Genomic DNA, 14811 nt, shown 5'->3' with positions numbered 1-14811 from the left:
GAGCCTTGAACTGGCAGGCAGGAGACCTAGAGGAAGACCGAAGAGGAGGTTTATGGATGTGGTCAAAGAGGACATGAAGGTAGCTGGTGTGAGAGAAGAGGATGCACAAAACCGGGTTAGATGGAGGACATTGATTTGTTGTGGCGACGACCCCTGAAGGGAAAAGCCGAAAGGAAAAGAAGAAGAAGAAGAAGAAGAAGAAGAAGCAGGGGTTATTTCATGACTGATGGATTCAAATACAGGTACAGTACTCCTAACCTGTGAAATTTCAGTGTCTTGTAAAATTCTCGTACATTAGTGGTCCTCAAGCCTGGTCCAAAAGATCCTCTATCCAGCCGGTTTTAAATGTCTCCCACCAATACACCAGGAATTTGAATTTAGAGGGAGATATCTAAAAGAGGCTGGAAAGGGGTCATTGAGGGGGTCCTCAACGACCCCTTTCCAGCCTCTGTCATACACTGCAAAAAAATTATAGGTGGGATGTAGCTAAAATCTTAATGTTAGTTGAAGCAACATGAAAATATGAACTATTTACATTCATGCTAACTTGAATGCAATGTAATTTAGAACATTCCAATTCCAAGACAATTTGCTGAGTCGTTTGTACCTGGGCAACCAATTAACCAATAAACTCATATTTTTAAGAAATATTATTATTAATTCAACATTTATTCAGGTAAACCAATTGATACAAGGTTTTCAATTTCATTGGTGACCGGACATCAGAATTAAAGAAAGCAAAAATTACACACATAACTCGTGTCCAATTAATCGAGGGGGACGGATTAGACTAGATGAGCCTTTATTCGTCTCACATGGAGAAATTTACATTGTATAATGCCAATCACATTGTCACTGAAGTAGTGTGTTCTTATTTAAAAAATACAATTTGTTTAATCACGTTGAAGTATTGTATTATTATAAGTATTATAAATGTTACTAATAACATTTATTATTATTATTATTATTATTATTATTATTATTATTATTATTATTATTATTATTATTATTCCTACTACAATAACTACTACAATTCCAGTCAATTTAAGGAAGAAAATGCTGTTTTGGCAAGGTGATTGGTTGATTCATAGAGGCGGTGTCCAGAGGCTTTTGCAATTCATTGGTTACCATCAAAGCAGTCAGCCAATAATAACGATTTATTTTTGCTCATTTCCGTGAATGACAATTGTGGAACTTCTGCTCATGCTCACACCGCATGTAGCGCAAAGGAAGAGCCGTAAACACTGACTGAGCTTTATAGCTAGCGAGGTAAGCAAGAAACTACAATGGTAAACTGTTCATTCGATATTTAATTCTGACAGATGTCAAAAATATAACAACTACGAAGTCTTGTACAATGTGAATTTTACACTTGGTTGATTTGTTTCCGGCAATTTGTCCACTTGAGGCTCATTTGCGGAGTACTGGGACGCCGTCAGGCCTGCTAATAGCAAGCACAACGACTTCAGCGTGTTTTTCCTGCGCGGGAAATGTTCGTTTTGTACGTCGATTGCCCCTTGAAGCTCAACGTGAAGCATTTGTGAAAGTCGTTTGACGCATTATTTGCCGGTGAACGCTTTTTCTTGTCCTATGCGGATGCTGTATCGTCGACTGAAGCGTGTCTCTTGGTCGTGGGTGCGCTACTTCGCTAGCGTGGGTTAGCGCGAATGTGCTCTCGCGGCTGCGCAGCAACGTCAACGTGACTAGGCCCACGTTAGCGTAGCTTCATCCTTTAGCGTGCAATAGTTTTCCAGCCGCAACGAAGCAGTTTAGTCGTTTTGGTCATCCTTTACACAGGCCAAATTATGAATTAAAGTTGACCCTATGCTGTGGAAAAAGGCAATCGTGACATTGTTGTCATAGTGAACGCTCACATAACCACGACTTCCTTCCATAGCCATTTATGTGACGCTCTGCCTCGAACGAGTGATGCGAAAGCGTGTGTTAAAATTGCAGTTAGTTCGTCGGTACGTGAAAAATGTAGGCATTTTTTTCCCGTAGGTTTGGTACAACCCTTTGTGTGGTCTTTGACAACAAAGGTTGTTGAAAAACAATCATCCCAATGCGTCGTTTACCGTAATTTCTTCAGTTGGGTACTTAAGACGAGGTGCTTGTTTACACATTAACCCACAATTTTCCCGACTTGATGTCTTCAGCACCCTCTGCAAAATGACGTTCGGCCAATGGCGTTCACAGCACGAGTCCATCCTGTAAGTTAGCTAAATTATTGTAGATGAAGCTGCCGAATCCCTCAGGTAAAACGACCCTTTTGGTGGTTGTAGATTAGAAAACCCTTGCCCACGATAGCATGCTAGTTGTGTCGCCCCAGATACTTTTAGTTTTAAATTCAAAGCTTGGCCTTCAAGCCAAAAATTGGATTATAAACAGTGGATTTGATTGCTGATTTCCTAGTGATTTTGTGTGAATACAATGCTAGTATTTACATGCTGTTTGTCTGTTCAGGTTATGGAGATGAGCTGCAGCAGCGAGTGCTTCGGATGTGGTCGGTCAGGGCACTGGATCAAACATTGCCCCAATGTGTGTGGTAGTGGCTCACGAGGACGTAGCCGAGGCAGGGGACGAGGCAAGGGTACTATATACTGTTTAGACAACTCCCAGAATTGGGTTTGAATAAGATATTGTCATCGTACATTATATTTGATGTATTAGCCAAAGTGTGTGTTAGGAATTGCAGTTGCAAGTTGTCATATCTCAACTACCGGTGTGTGTCAATCCAGACATGACCTGCTATCGGTGTGGAGACGTAGGGCACTTGGCGAGGGACTGTGACCAACCTGAGGACGGTGAGCAATGCCCTCTACTTAGTTGAGAGGTGGAGATTGAAGATTCAATCCCGCCATCGAAGCCCCGTGTCAGTTAATATCTGTTATAAAGTCCTGAACACTTTAACCCACCCCCCTTTCAGCATGCTACAACTGCCACAGGACTGGCCATATTTCTCGTGACTGCAAGGAGCCCAAAAAGGAGAGGGAGCAACTCTGCTACACCTGTGGCAAGTCGGGGCATATGGCTCGGGATTGCGACGCCAACGAGCAAAAGTGCTACTCCTGCGGCGGCTTTGGCCACATCCAAAAGCTTTGTGACAAGGTGAAATGTTACAGGTGAGTGTTTGATATCCTGTACCATTATCTTGATGCAACTTGCACGTGGCCTCAACTAACCCATTGGTCTCTGTAGGTGTGGAGAAATTGGTCACGTTGCAGTGCACTGCACGAAAGCCAGCGAGACCAACTGCTACAAATGTGGAAAGGCGGGCCACCTGGCAAAAGAGTGCACCTGTGAAGACACTGCATAATCAGTGCCCTCTGTTGCCCCTCCCTTTTTTCAGATTGATGGTTGGTTGTAATATTTTTCTCTGAATCCTCTTCACTGGCCAATGGTTGGCCAATAGAGGCTACTCCGGGCCAGTGAGCCTCTCGACATGTAACAAAAGGGGTGAAAAAAATCTTTCTGCATTCAACGCAAAAATGTTTTAGTTTGGTAGCGGTGTTATGTATAATGCTTTGTTAAAGGATCCCCCCCTTTCCAAGCCACTGGTGATCAGAGAAGAATCGATGGGACTAAACATGGGAATCTGTTGGACCTCTGAGCATGTGGAAGTTAATATCTTGTCAAGAGATAAAAGGGAGTAAATGGAAACCGAACTTCCATGTATGGGTATTTTGGTTTGTTTTTAGTGCGTTGAGTTGGCCAAGGAAGAATGACACGGAAACATTTCATATGATGCATTTCAGCACTACATGCAGCTAAGCAGGAGCCAACATTTTCTCTTGCAAATACACAAAGCGTTTTGGAGGTAGAAAAAGAGCAACCTCAATCATAGAACTCTGTTTACTATTAAAACAAATTGACTTGGTTGGCCATGGTAGGTGTTTCCTTCAAAATGGCCTTAGGATTGTTCATTTATACCTAGACAAATTTAAAGGCGCCATGACCAGTTCTCAGAACAGGTGAATTTGGAGTTATTTCGGAATGAAACGTTTTCACAGAAATCAAAAAGTTATTTTTGTACAATATCACTTAGACTACTGTATAAATAACCATTTGCTTGTACTCAGTTTTTAAGTCGGAAGGAAAGTGCAACTGAAGTCCTAGAAGATAGAAATGTAATTTTAAACTATCAATAAAGCTGGAGGAGCACGGAGGAGAGGACCATGTCTTAATTCTTTGCATCACGCATTTATTTTCAGACAATTGCACAGGTATCTCGTTTTACTGATCGTCGTACTATGGCTGGCGTGCTCGTAGTGAATCTTTACTCGTCGGGTGTGCTGCAACGTCCAAGCCGTGCAGGCGCACTTGAGGTGATTTCGGCGGTACAATCGCCGGCAAGAAAGTTGAGTCAAACTTGTGCGAGGACAAAGGTGTGTATAGACAAGAGAATCTCGGGCTTCCCTTTCAAATATGATCCCCTGCGGCAAATAAGCAAGCAGCTCTGCCGTAGCAGTAAAATGGAGAACCCGAAGGGAGCCCAAGTGACGCGCACGCAACAAAAACAACAGCTACAAGTAAATCCCGCCTCTTGAAAAAAACGCTCATGTATAATCATACAGACGTGAACATGAAGCGTTTATGTGAGGCTATCCTTCCCTTCGGTTTCTTCAAAAGGAAGAATCGCATGATTTTCGCACGTTGCGTCTCGGTGTCTAAAATGGCAGCGGGTTTTTTTCCCTCGTCGCGCGTCGGCCCCTCCCGATTGGATGACTCGACGTCACGTGACATCATAGGGCCTCACCCAGTCACATTAGAGTGGAGAACGTCTCAAGAAAAAAAGGCTGGGGCCGGACCCAGCCGACTGGTTCGTGCTCAATTATCCTCTGCTCCGCGAGACGGGAATGAAATGAAGGGACTTCTACCATTGTACCGGGGCCTGTGCCTCGGGGGCGGCCGCCACGCGAGGCCGAACGCTACGGTGGTCGCTTCGCGCTGCGGCTCTTGCGGAACCATGAGCAAGGTACGGTTGGAGGGGTTTCTGAGTTCGGTCTCAGCCTAAAAAAATACTAGAATCGTGACCAGGGGCTTGTGAGTTTCATTCACTGTTGAATCGACTATGTTAAATGTGACGCTGGTTTTGGGGATGTACGCCGTTTGGGAACACAAAAAAGGACACACACTACTTGTTTCTCATGATCCGATCAGCGGCACTGATAGAATTTTAGAATATGTTGCTCACTGTTTTGACAATCACACTGAAACACATCAAGTCGTCAAAGTTGTTTTGGCGTATCGCAGCAATATATACTGTCATGTCACTTAAGCCATGTCACACTCGAGGATGGTGGTCTTACACCTCCTGCATCCAAATACGTAATACAAGTCAGTGTCTGTCAACCTGTCGAAACACATTCCGATATGTATACAGGTATTTATTGTCACACATTTAGCTACCCGTAACACTATTCGACTCATATTTATATTTGCACATTGCTTTGACAAAAAAAAAAAACACACACACAACTATATTGCACTTTTGTGAATAATGGGCATATATGTGCATCATATGATGAACTGTTCCCAAATCACGAAAGACATTATTGGTCATTGAGCAGTTTAGTGTAATGTGTTGTGATTTCTTTTAGGCATACAAATCAACATACTAAAATGAAAGATCCAATTAAAATTGGCAACACTTTGTATCGGTGATTCAATTGTTGAATGCAACTGTCACCTGTTGTGATTTTGCGATCATTTGAAATCATATTTTTCACAAATACACTTAGTTTAAAGTGCATGCAATGCTTTTATTTCCTTAGCCACAGCCAAACTTTGGTTTGCTGTTTGACATTGATGGCGTTCTCCTCCGAGGAAGGACACTAATCCCTGCTGCCAAAAAGGCCTTTGAGAAGTTGGTGGATTCACAAGGAAAGTTTGTAGTGCCACTGGTTTTTGTGACAAATGCAGGGAATTGCCTCAGACAAACAAAAGCAGATCAGCTCTCTCACATCCTTGGAGTACCAGTGAGTTCTGAATAAAGCCCATGTTGCTATAATGATTCTTATCCAATATCCATGCCATTTATTAACCATTTATTCTTCATTTATAATTTAGATCACACAAGATCAAGTCATTATGTCTCACAGTCCATTGAGGATGTTCAAGAAATTCCATGACAAGTGTGTGCTGGTGTCAGGTCAAGGACCAGTTCTGGAAATTGCCAAAAAGTATAAATTTATTCTAATTTTTCTCTTCATTTTTGGAATAGTTGATGTTCCACTATTGTTTGTTCATAATACTTTGTCACTCCCCAGTCTTGGCTTCAATAATGTCATTAGTATTGACATGCTGAGAGAATCATTCCCGCTTCTGGACATGGTGGACCACAACAGGAGACCCAAACTACCGGTGAGAAACACCAGATCATCATGATAGCCGTTTTCATGTTACACTGGCTTGTATTAAGGAGGGTGGCGAGCAACCACCTTTAAAGAGCAAATTACCATTTTTACAAGAAACTGACTCGCAACCAAAATCTACATTCGACATTTGTATTCACATCAAGTTAGGACAAAATGAACTCCTACGTGACACTTATTGTACTCCCTCTACCACCCCAAAAAAACTCAATGTGAACTATGTAGCGCAACGTTTCAATTCAATTACCCATTTGCACATGTATCCATGGACTGAAGCCCATTGTGTACCCATGACTTGACGGAGCAACATTAACTCATTCATTGCCGATGAGTTTTGGAACGAGGAAATGGTATTTCTCAAAATGACTTATATTAGTTTTCACTTTTAAATAACCCATTCAGAAATGCTATTGTGTTTACACTAAAAGTATAGAATTATATACCATTAGGTGCCATGATAAGTATTTGTCCTGTATTGTATGGTATATCCCTCAGTCCCTCATCCCCATTTGAAGCAGAAACACTATAAAAAAACAATGTATACACATATCGTACATGCATTGTACTTTTATGTCCAATGAACATGTACACACAAATGTAAATTATATTTTTTGGGATTGCTTTGCTTTGCTTTATTCTTTGAGCCGATTGAAAACCCTTGAACTCAGAGTGCCTTTGCGCACACGTCCTCTTCAAAGTCCTTGCGTTGGTTTGAATCATTCAGTCCATCCATCAACCACTTATCTTCACTCAGGTCGTGTTAGTAATGGTCTCTACTTCATTGTAACTTCATCTAAAATGATCGTGTCATTTTGTAATCCGTTCATGATGTTTTTGAATTGCTGTATGAATGAAGTTGGCATGGTGTCAAACGCTTATGTATCTCCACACTGCACCAAATTACATGAAAAATGGATTGTCTACTCTCATCAGCACATTAACCTTTTCTTTCATAAAGTGCCTCTTAAAAGAGATACGGGTGAAGAAATGCACTTTTAAGTGTTATTCGACAGCACATTCAGGTTCATTTATTTCTTTGCAGTCCAATCCTGTAGGGAACCTTCCCATGGTTGAGGGTGAGTATGCTTTCCTTCTCTGAAAGAGCCCCCTAAAATCCCTCTCAAGATTTTGATGACATATGTTGGGGATACATCATCATTTATTTTTTGGCTGATGCGATTCCAACCATGCAGCTGTGGTTCTGTTCGGAGAGCCAATTCGATGGGAGACCAATCTACAACTCATCATTGATGTGTTGCTCACCAATGGAAATCTCAGTAGCCTTCATCAAAGCCAAAATTTAGCTCACCTGCCACTCCTGGCTTGCAACATGGACCTGATGTGGATGGCCGAAGCACAGTCTCCGAGGTCAATATCCTGGCTTAGAAAGTTTGATTGTTTGGAAACAAGTTTCATTCATGTTTTTTTTCTTTTGTTCCCTCTCCCCGTGTTTTGTGTTAGATTTGGCCACGGTACATTTCTCGTGTGCTTGGAGAATGTCTATAAGAAGATCACAGGTAAAGACCTCAAGTATGAGGCTCTGATGGGGAAACCGAGTGAGCTGACCTACCATTTCGCCGAGTTCCTCATCCGAGGGCAGGTCATGCAGAGGCAGTGGAAACGCCCCATCACTTCGCTCTATGCGATAGGGTAAGATATAAACAAACCAATGTATTGCAAATGGAGAACACCATACACACACAATATAGTCTTAAAGGGCAACCAACGTCACCTTTTTGTTTTTTAACTGACCAGAAAAACGTTTTATAGCATCTAAAATACCCAAAACACACAGTATGACATTTTTAGTCAAATGCAAAACACCAATAAAAATGACAAAGTGTCCAAAATCTGCAAAAAATTGAGCTGCAAATTGGGCATTTTCAGAAAGTCCCGCCCCCAGTTTGTGACGTCACGCCAATACGTCTTGCATTGCTGGAGAATAAAAACAATGGCTTCAGATTCGGATAATATGCTTTCTTGTTACACATCCAGTTATGAATATGATTCAAATAGTTCTGAAGAGGAAAGCATACATGTTTGCAATCGATTAAATAATTTATTCTGTGTCATTTTGAGGCAAACGGGCGGGGGGAATGTCTCACCCAAAAAGAGGCAAGAAAAATGGCCACCGAGCTGTGAGGAATGAATCAGGCCATTTCCACAGGCTGATACATTCCTTCCATGGAGCTTGACTCCCTCTGCTGGCGGCTTTTGGATGTAACACAAGGGTTTCAAAAAACAGTACAGCAAAACACATTGACGTGATGGAAGGATCGCTACAATGTGTCTTTTTTACGGTAAAGGGCGGTCCTTTTCTGACGTCACATGAGGACTCGTCACCAACTTAAAAACAAGACTTGGCCACTTTGGATTGGATTGGATTTGCCTTTATTAGTCTCGCAGTGGAGAAATTTACATTTCACAGCAGCAAAGTTATGAAAGAAACTAACTCTTTACTCATTCACTGCCAGACGACGTGCAAAAAATGTGTCAACTCCTGTGCCAGGGTTTTTGTCATTTTCGCTCAAATTCCAGGACCCACAGAATATTGAGTTTTATGACTAAATAAACATTAAATGCAGTATAAGAAACCTTAGACTCTCTTCTTTCATCTGAAAAAATAGTTTATTCCTAAATGATATGGCTCTTGAGTTATATGAGTTTGAAATAAGGGCGGCTGTCCAAAATACAATGTAATACACTATATACATAACTTTGCTGCTGTGAAATGTATATTTCTCCACTGCAAGACTAATAAAGGCAAATCCAATATACATACGTATTTGTTTACATAGCACTTTAACAGGAGCAAAGCGCTAACATGGAAAAAAGGGAATGATGCCCCCTTGTGGACGGCCAATATCATTGCCAGAGGTCTGGCCAGCCTTTAATTGGCATCCAAGCAAGAAAAAACATAACCTAACTAAAAAAAATAAAGTTCATTTTATCTTCATGTGAAACCATGACTGAAGTATCACTATTTTGGTTAATATATTGATTAAAGTTAATTTAACATCCACTGCTTTATAATAAATGAAAATATCTCCTGGAAAGTGCTAAATAATCCCCCTCAATGGCCCTCAACATTTGCAGGGATAACCTCATGACTGATATCTATGGTGCCAATTTATACAACCGCTACCTGGACACGAGAGTTACGAGAAAAAGCCCCAAAGCCGTCGCCAAGATGGCAGCCGCCACAGGCTCGACCACGGCGGTGCCCGCGGATGACGATGTGGACAACATGTGGGAGAGCGAGCTGGCGCTGCCCGCTGCCACTTCTTGTAAATCTGTTTTAGTCTGCACGGGCGTCTACAACCCCTCAGCTCAGGTGCCGAGCGATGCGAGCCGCTTCATTAAAGAGACAGTTTTCCATGGCCACCGGGACTTTCGCTTCGACCCCGCACTGGTGGAGCCGGGCCACATCGTACAGGATGTGTCTGAAGCTGTTGAGCTCATTTTTGAGAAAGAAAAGTTTGTGCCTCAGTAAAGCGTGAGATTGAGGGAGGGCCGACTCCCACCCGTTACACTGTGGACTTTTTTCAACCACCACGGAGGGCTTCGAACCACTTGTGAAAATACTCAGCAGTGAGACAAATATTCGGGGGTTAAAGATGCTTCTGTTGCTGTAAGCTGATGTTTTGTCTGGCTTTTGTGATAGTTGCTCCTTTTTTTCTTTTAGGGAACTGCCTTGTTTTACTCTGCTAAATATTTTTTTAGACCGCGTTGATGTGATTACAAACCTGAGATCATCCTATATTTGTTACTAGATGGCTTTATCAAACATTTCACCCTTAGGATCATTGTTGATGACGAGCTTTTGAGCGCTGCAACCGTTTACACGTTTGAACCCTTACAAATCTATGCATGACAGAGAATCTTGTACTGTATGAACAAACTGTTGGACGTGCAATATTGTTCCCAAGTAGTTCAGCATTGTGCAGATTTGTGAGAAACTTGAGCAGTATTTCTTACTTACCTATTCACATTGACCTATGCCACCTTTATGCCATCAAAAGCTCTCTTTTCTTTTGTCTTCTCCATTTTTGTAGCCAATTCAATGCCAATTCAATGTAAATAATCTAACCCAAAAAATATAAAGACTCATCACTAATGTGAATTATTGTGTGTGTTGTGTTGTTTAATATTGTGTTTGTGGGATGTGGGTTTAGCGTAGCATCCACTATTTTGTGTCCATGTCAGGGGGCAGCCATTTTGTCAGTGACAAGTGACAAGGGGCTCAAGTCACCAACAATCACAGCTCACCTGTGTTCTAGGTTTGGTCATATGACACTCGCAGGCTTGAGACCTTAGGCCAAAGGTGTCAAACTTTCCTCTCAGGGGCCTTTATGAATTTGGAGAAGCCGTTAGATTAGAATGTTTGATCACCCCCACATATGACATATAGAACGCACAACAAATTAACTCGTTTACTGCCAGACGATGTGCAAAAATCTGTCCACTCCAAGTGCCAGGGTTTTTGTCAGTTTCACTCAAATTGCAGGACCCCCAGAATATTGAGTTTTAGGACTACACAAACATTCAATGCAGCATCAGAAACTTTTCGACTCTCCTCTTTCATCAGAAAAAAATAGTTATAAATTATATGGATCTGGACTTGGATGAGCTTGAAATGGGGATGGCTGTACACAATGCAAATGCTGCCCCCTTGTGGGAGGGAAAAACATTGCCAGAGGTCTGATCAGCGCTTTATCGGCACCCCGACGCAAGAAAAACCAAAACCCGAACAAATGCGGGAATGGCCCTCAAAGTCCTGCTTTTCAATTCCTGAATAAATTCAGGAATGGCAGTGAATGAGTTGATGAATAACTAGTTTTCAAATTTGAAGTAAAAAATAATAACGGTTATTGTGGTTTACATGGGACAATTTGAAATGTTGGTTTAGATTTTGGGCAATCAAACGCCAGATTTGACCCCCGGGCCTTGACTTTGACACCTGTGCCTTAGGCACTTGTGATGCCATTTGTATGAACGTGTTTATGGATGGATTAAAAAAAACAGGTAGTGTTTTTGCTGCTTACTTCATATGAGACAAACACAATCAGAAAACTGCGTTGAGACTAGTTGGGGCACAAAGTGCACGTTTTTAAATGTGTGACTGGGATTGTTAAAAATTAAACTGGATTGTTAAAAAAAATCAATGTAAACATTTCAATGACATGTTGTAAATCATAGTGATTTGAATTGTACCATTGGTCATTTCAGCACCTTAAATTTACAATCGAACTTTGTTTTATAAGAGAGTCCGAGATCACGACGACTGCCTTTCGTCATGTTTGCATGAATTATGTTCAAAGTTTCCTCAGATAGCCTTCATTTTAATATTGTGTTTCTTTTGCACCACATCAAGCACTTGTGGCAGTAAGTCAATGTTGACAGAATGCCTTTCCAGATCCTCCATGAGTAGCTGACAATGTTCATTGCCAGCTGACAGCCTCCTCCTGTTTCTCACTCTCGGCGCATGCCAAGAGTCAGCCTTGAGTCGCAAGTGCTTTTCCTCAATGCTGAGAGTGAAGCTGCAGTTTTTGGCGAGTTTTAGGCTCCACAGGAGCAGAACTATGAGGCTGCAAAGCATTACTCCCATCACAACAGAAGAGGTGATATCATGGCAATCTCTCGGGGCACAGTGGATAAAGTAGTCATCGGTGAGTTCTATAATAGCTTTTTGAGCCACTGAGCTGGGACTGAAGCACATTGGCGCCTGAGAGACTGCGACCCTGTTCCTCAAAAGCCAATTCCTTACGTACTCGATGCTGCAGTCACAGTGGAAAGGATTGCCTGCGAGAGATACACTTTGAAGGCCCAAGGCTTTGTCAAAGAGGCCTGAGGGGATGGTGGTGAGGCCATTGTCCGGCGCGAGGAGTTCCGTGGCGTCAAATGGCAGAGGAGGCAGCTCCCGGAGGTCGGAAGAGGTGCAGTTGACACGCAAACCCGCCGGCTGGAGGGCTGTGCACAGGCAGGCCTGACCGGTACAGGGTGCGGCGTACAATGTTGCCCAGAGCAGGAGGCGCGCTAGTACTGGACCAAAGAGCATCCTTTAACATGAAATAAGAATTTGTGTTAGTTTTACAGACCTAAGATATAAACCATCTATGTTCTTTCAATACATTGTAAGAATGAAAATTGTAAGGAGCAGTACATTGGGGAGACTCAACAAATTCTCAAAAAAAGACTTTATCAACATCGCAGGGATAATACGAGTGGGCCTCAATCGGCAGTACATTTGCACCTAAAAGCTAGCAACCACTCATTTGACGACAATGAGGTTAAAATCTTAGCGAAAGAACATAGATGGTTTGAAAGGGGAGTAAAAAGCGATTCTCATAAAAAAAAAAAAAATCCTTCATTAAACCGGTCTGGTGGGGTGAGGTTCAATTTGGATCGCTCATACAATAGCCTGCTTAGGCAAAACAGGTTAGGCAACTTTCGTAATGCTGATGAGGTGATACCGGAGGGAGGGGGGCAAACAGGCCAGTCATTAGTCAGGAATGTAGGAACAATCAGTGGGGCCACAGGGAGTGGTCCTCTGCTCCCCCCCAACCTGAGAGTATCTACTATCATAGCTGGGTCCGGCGCCGCCATGTCTGGACATTAGGGATATATAAATAGGGCTGATACGACCAGTAAGACTTTATTTCGCTGACGAAGCCTCTTGGACAGGCGGCGAAACGTCCGACACCTTAAAAAAAGTACATGACGTAAATGACGGCTGAAGAAACCTTCTCATCGATGGACCACTCCTGTGCGACTGAGAGCTTACACAGACGTATACAGTAAGTATTCACGCTCATAATGATTCTCTGACGTTTGGGTGCCATGATTACAGAACTTGCTGACGAGAACTACCTAAAACAACTGATACACTACACTAAAGAACGAGCAATTTCGAAAGCAAGGTAATGTGGATAACCTGGGGATTTCCCATCCCGTCACCGGCAAGAAAAAGGGTGGAACGGACAATTTTCCTGTATAACGAGCATGAAATCACACAAGGATTGCATGGATTGTAATTCCGTGTTCAGGATATCGGAATTTCCGTTGAAGGGAATCAATCTTTGCTATCATTTAGTGGGGAAAAAATCTTCTTTTCCTTTCGGCTTTTCCCTTCAAGGGGTTCGCCACAGCGAATCAGTAACATCCATCTTCAGAGGTATGATAGTTTGTTTTGGCCAAGCTTTTACGTCGGATGCCCTTCCTGACACAACCCTCTGTATTTATCCGGGCTTGGGACCGGCACAAGAAGACTTATGTCCCTTTGTGGCTACAGAACAAGCAACTCGCTCAGTAAAAGGCTCCCAAACACAAAATGGTCATCAGCACAACAACAATCAAAAAAAGCAAAACTATACTCACTATTAATACATCGATTTTTTTTTCCAGATTAAGGCATTTCCGTTGAATTCCTTATGAGATAAGATATAAAAATATTACAAACAAAGGCACAAGACATTATAAGGTGCTACAGTGAAGGCTCGGGGGTTAGGCACTTCTACAAGGGGAAATGGAGTCAGTGACTGCAGACAGCAGTTGCGAGACCTGTTGTGGCACAATATTACTTCACATATAAGGCGCACCAGCGTATAAGGTCATCTTTTGAATAAAATGAAGGCTTCTGGGTGCACCTTATACACAAGAAAATACAGTATTTAGTTTTTTTTCGTTAAAAGAAATGGTCGATCACCATTCGACCTTGGTTTAGCTAAATGGCTCTTCAAAGGTGTACTTTCCACGATTTACTTTTCCGGCCTTATTTGATGTCAACAGTCGAAGTCTATGACAAGTGTACCGATAATAAGAAATCCTATGGCCTTCTGATATTTAAACTCATAACGCCAAAATTTAGAATCATGTGAATAAAACAAACCTTTCAGGGTCAAGCTATCAGTGAAGTTGTTCATGATCTCTGTAGTCATCCATGAATTCTTATAGGTTTACTTTTCTGGTCCAGAGATGGATTGAGAAGTTGAAAAATTCAACTGACGCGCTGTTTGCGCAACAGCTGTATGAGCCCAATGAGCAAAGCGACGGTGGTGGAAATCCCTCTGCTCGGATGAGATAAGGGGTTATTTTACAAAAAAGAACAAAAAAATAGCACAGCCAATGAGATGCGCTCACAGTCTGCTCATATGCGTCTGACTTTTGCCTCAACTAACCGGAGAGACTCATCAATTGTATGAAGAGAGGATCTCAATATGACAAAAACGTTACGTAGTTTAGATGGTAAAAATAGTTCTTCGAGGGACAGGAAGGGATATTTTGAATAGAGTACAGCAGTACTGTACTGCATTTAGGTTGCAGGTATACTTTTAACCTGAAGGTGGCGCTTTGGCACTGTCCTTGGGAGAAATTCCAGTTAAAAGTTACGAACACATTACTGCACTGTATTATAAACAAATTCAGTCATGGTAGGCAA

The 14811-nt window shown here is 42.1% G+C and overlaps 3 protein-coding genes across 4 annotated transcripts; 2 read left to right on the top strand and 1 right to left on the bottom strand.

The window, feature by feature from the left end:
• Nucleotides 1-1177: 1177 nt before the first annotated feature.
• cnbpa (CCHC-type zinc finger, nucleic acid binding protein a) lies at nt 1178-4166 on the top strand. Of its 2 annotated transcripts, none has more exons than XM_088994569.1 (5): nt 1178-1269; nt 2464-2584; nt 2739-2804; nt 2927-3122; nt 3199-4166. In XM_088994569.1, exons 2-5 carry the CDS (start codon nt 2467-2469, stop codon nt 3314-3316), a joined length of 498 nt encoding a protein of 165 aa, XP_088850695.1. In that variant the 5' UTR covers nt 1178-1269; nt 2464-2466; the 3' UTR covers nt 3317-4166. The 2 variants fall into 2 exon arrangements, with proteins under 2 accessions (XP_088850695.1, XP_088850685.1); XM_088994559.1 differs by having other exon boundaries at nt 2464-2590.
• Nucleotides 4167-4761: 595 nt separating this feature from the next.
• LOC148902991 (haloacid dehalogenase-like hydrolase domain-containing 5) lies at nt 4762-10497 on the top strand. Its single transcript, XM_088994534.1, has 8 exons — nt 4762-4975; nt 5775-5978; nt 6070-6182; nt 6270-6363; nt 7417-7450; nt 7568-7742; nt 7836-8024; nt 9471-10497. Exons 1-8 carry the CDS (start codon nt 4862-4864, stop codon nt 9865-9867), a joined length of 1320 nt encoding a protein of 439 aa, XP_088850660.1. The 5' UTR covers nt 4762-4861; the 3' UTR covers nt 9868-10497.
• A 145-nt stretch (nt 10498-10642) lies between these two features.
• On the bottom strand, nt 10643-14488 carry gp9 (glycoprotein IX platelet). The gene is made up of 2 exons (XM_088994546.1): nt 14263-14488; nt 10643-12433 (listed from the first exon to the last, which is right to left on the bottom strand). Exon 2 carries the CDS (start codon nt 12430-12432, stop codon nt 11701-11703), a length of 732 nt encoding a protein of 243 aa, XP_088850672.1. The 5' UTR covers nt 12433; nt 14263-14488; the 3' UTR covers nt 10643-11700.
• Nucleotides 14489-14811: the final 323 nt, after the last annotated feature.

The sequence above is a fragment of the Hippocampus bargibanti genome, linkage group LG01 (genome assembly GCF_051943395.1).
Source record: "Hippocampus bargibanti isolate YZ-2025 linkage group LG01, ASM5194339v1, whole genome shotgun sequence".
NCBI classification, from domain to species: Eukaryota; Metazoa; Chordata; class Actinopteri; order Syngnathiformes; family Syngnathidae; genus Hippocampus; species Hippocampus bargibanti.
This window is presented reverse-complemented; position numbering and strand designations above follow the sequence as displayed.

Excerpts from the sequence above, each read along its gene's own strand:
- LOC148902991 (XM_088994534.1), top strand. The coding sequence starts at position 4,862 with ATGAAGGGACTTCTACCATTGTACCGGGGCCTGTGCCTCGGGGGCGGC. Across the intron at positions 6,183-6,269 it reads GTTCTGGAAATTGCCAAAAA|TCTTGGCTTCAATAATGTCA; the intron begins GTATAAATTTAT and ends GTCACTCCCCAG. Across the intron at positions 7,451-7,567 it reads GAACCTTCCCATGGTTGAGG|CTGTGGTTCTGTTCGGAGAG; the intron begins GTGAGTATGCTT and ends CCAACCATGCAG.
- cnbpa (XM_088994559.1), top strand. The coding sequence starts at position 2,467 with ATGGAGATGAGCTGCAGCAGCGAGTGCTTCGGATGTGGTCGGTCAGGG. Across the intron at positions 2,591-2,738 it reads AGGCAGGGGACGAGGCAAGG|ACATGACCTGCTATCGGTGT; the intron begins GTACTATATACT and ends GTGTCAATCCAG. Across the intron at positions 3,123-3,198 it reads GACAAGGTGAAATGTTACAG|GTGTGGAGAAATTGGTCACG; the intron begins GTGAGTGTTTGA and ends TGGTCTCTGTAG.
- gp9 (XM_088994546.1), bottom strand. The coding sequence starts at position 12,432 with ATGCTCTTTGGTCCAGTACTAGCGCGCCTCCTGCTCTGGGCAACATTG.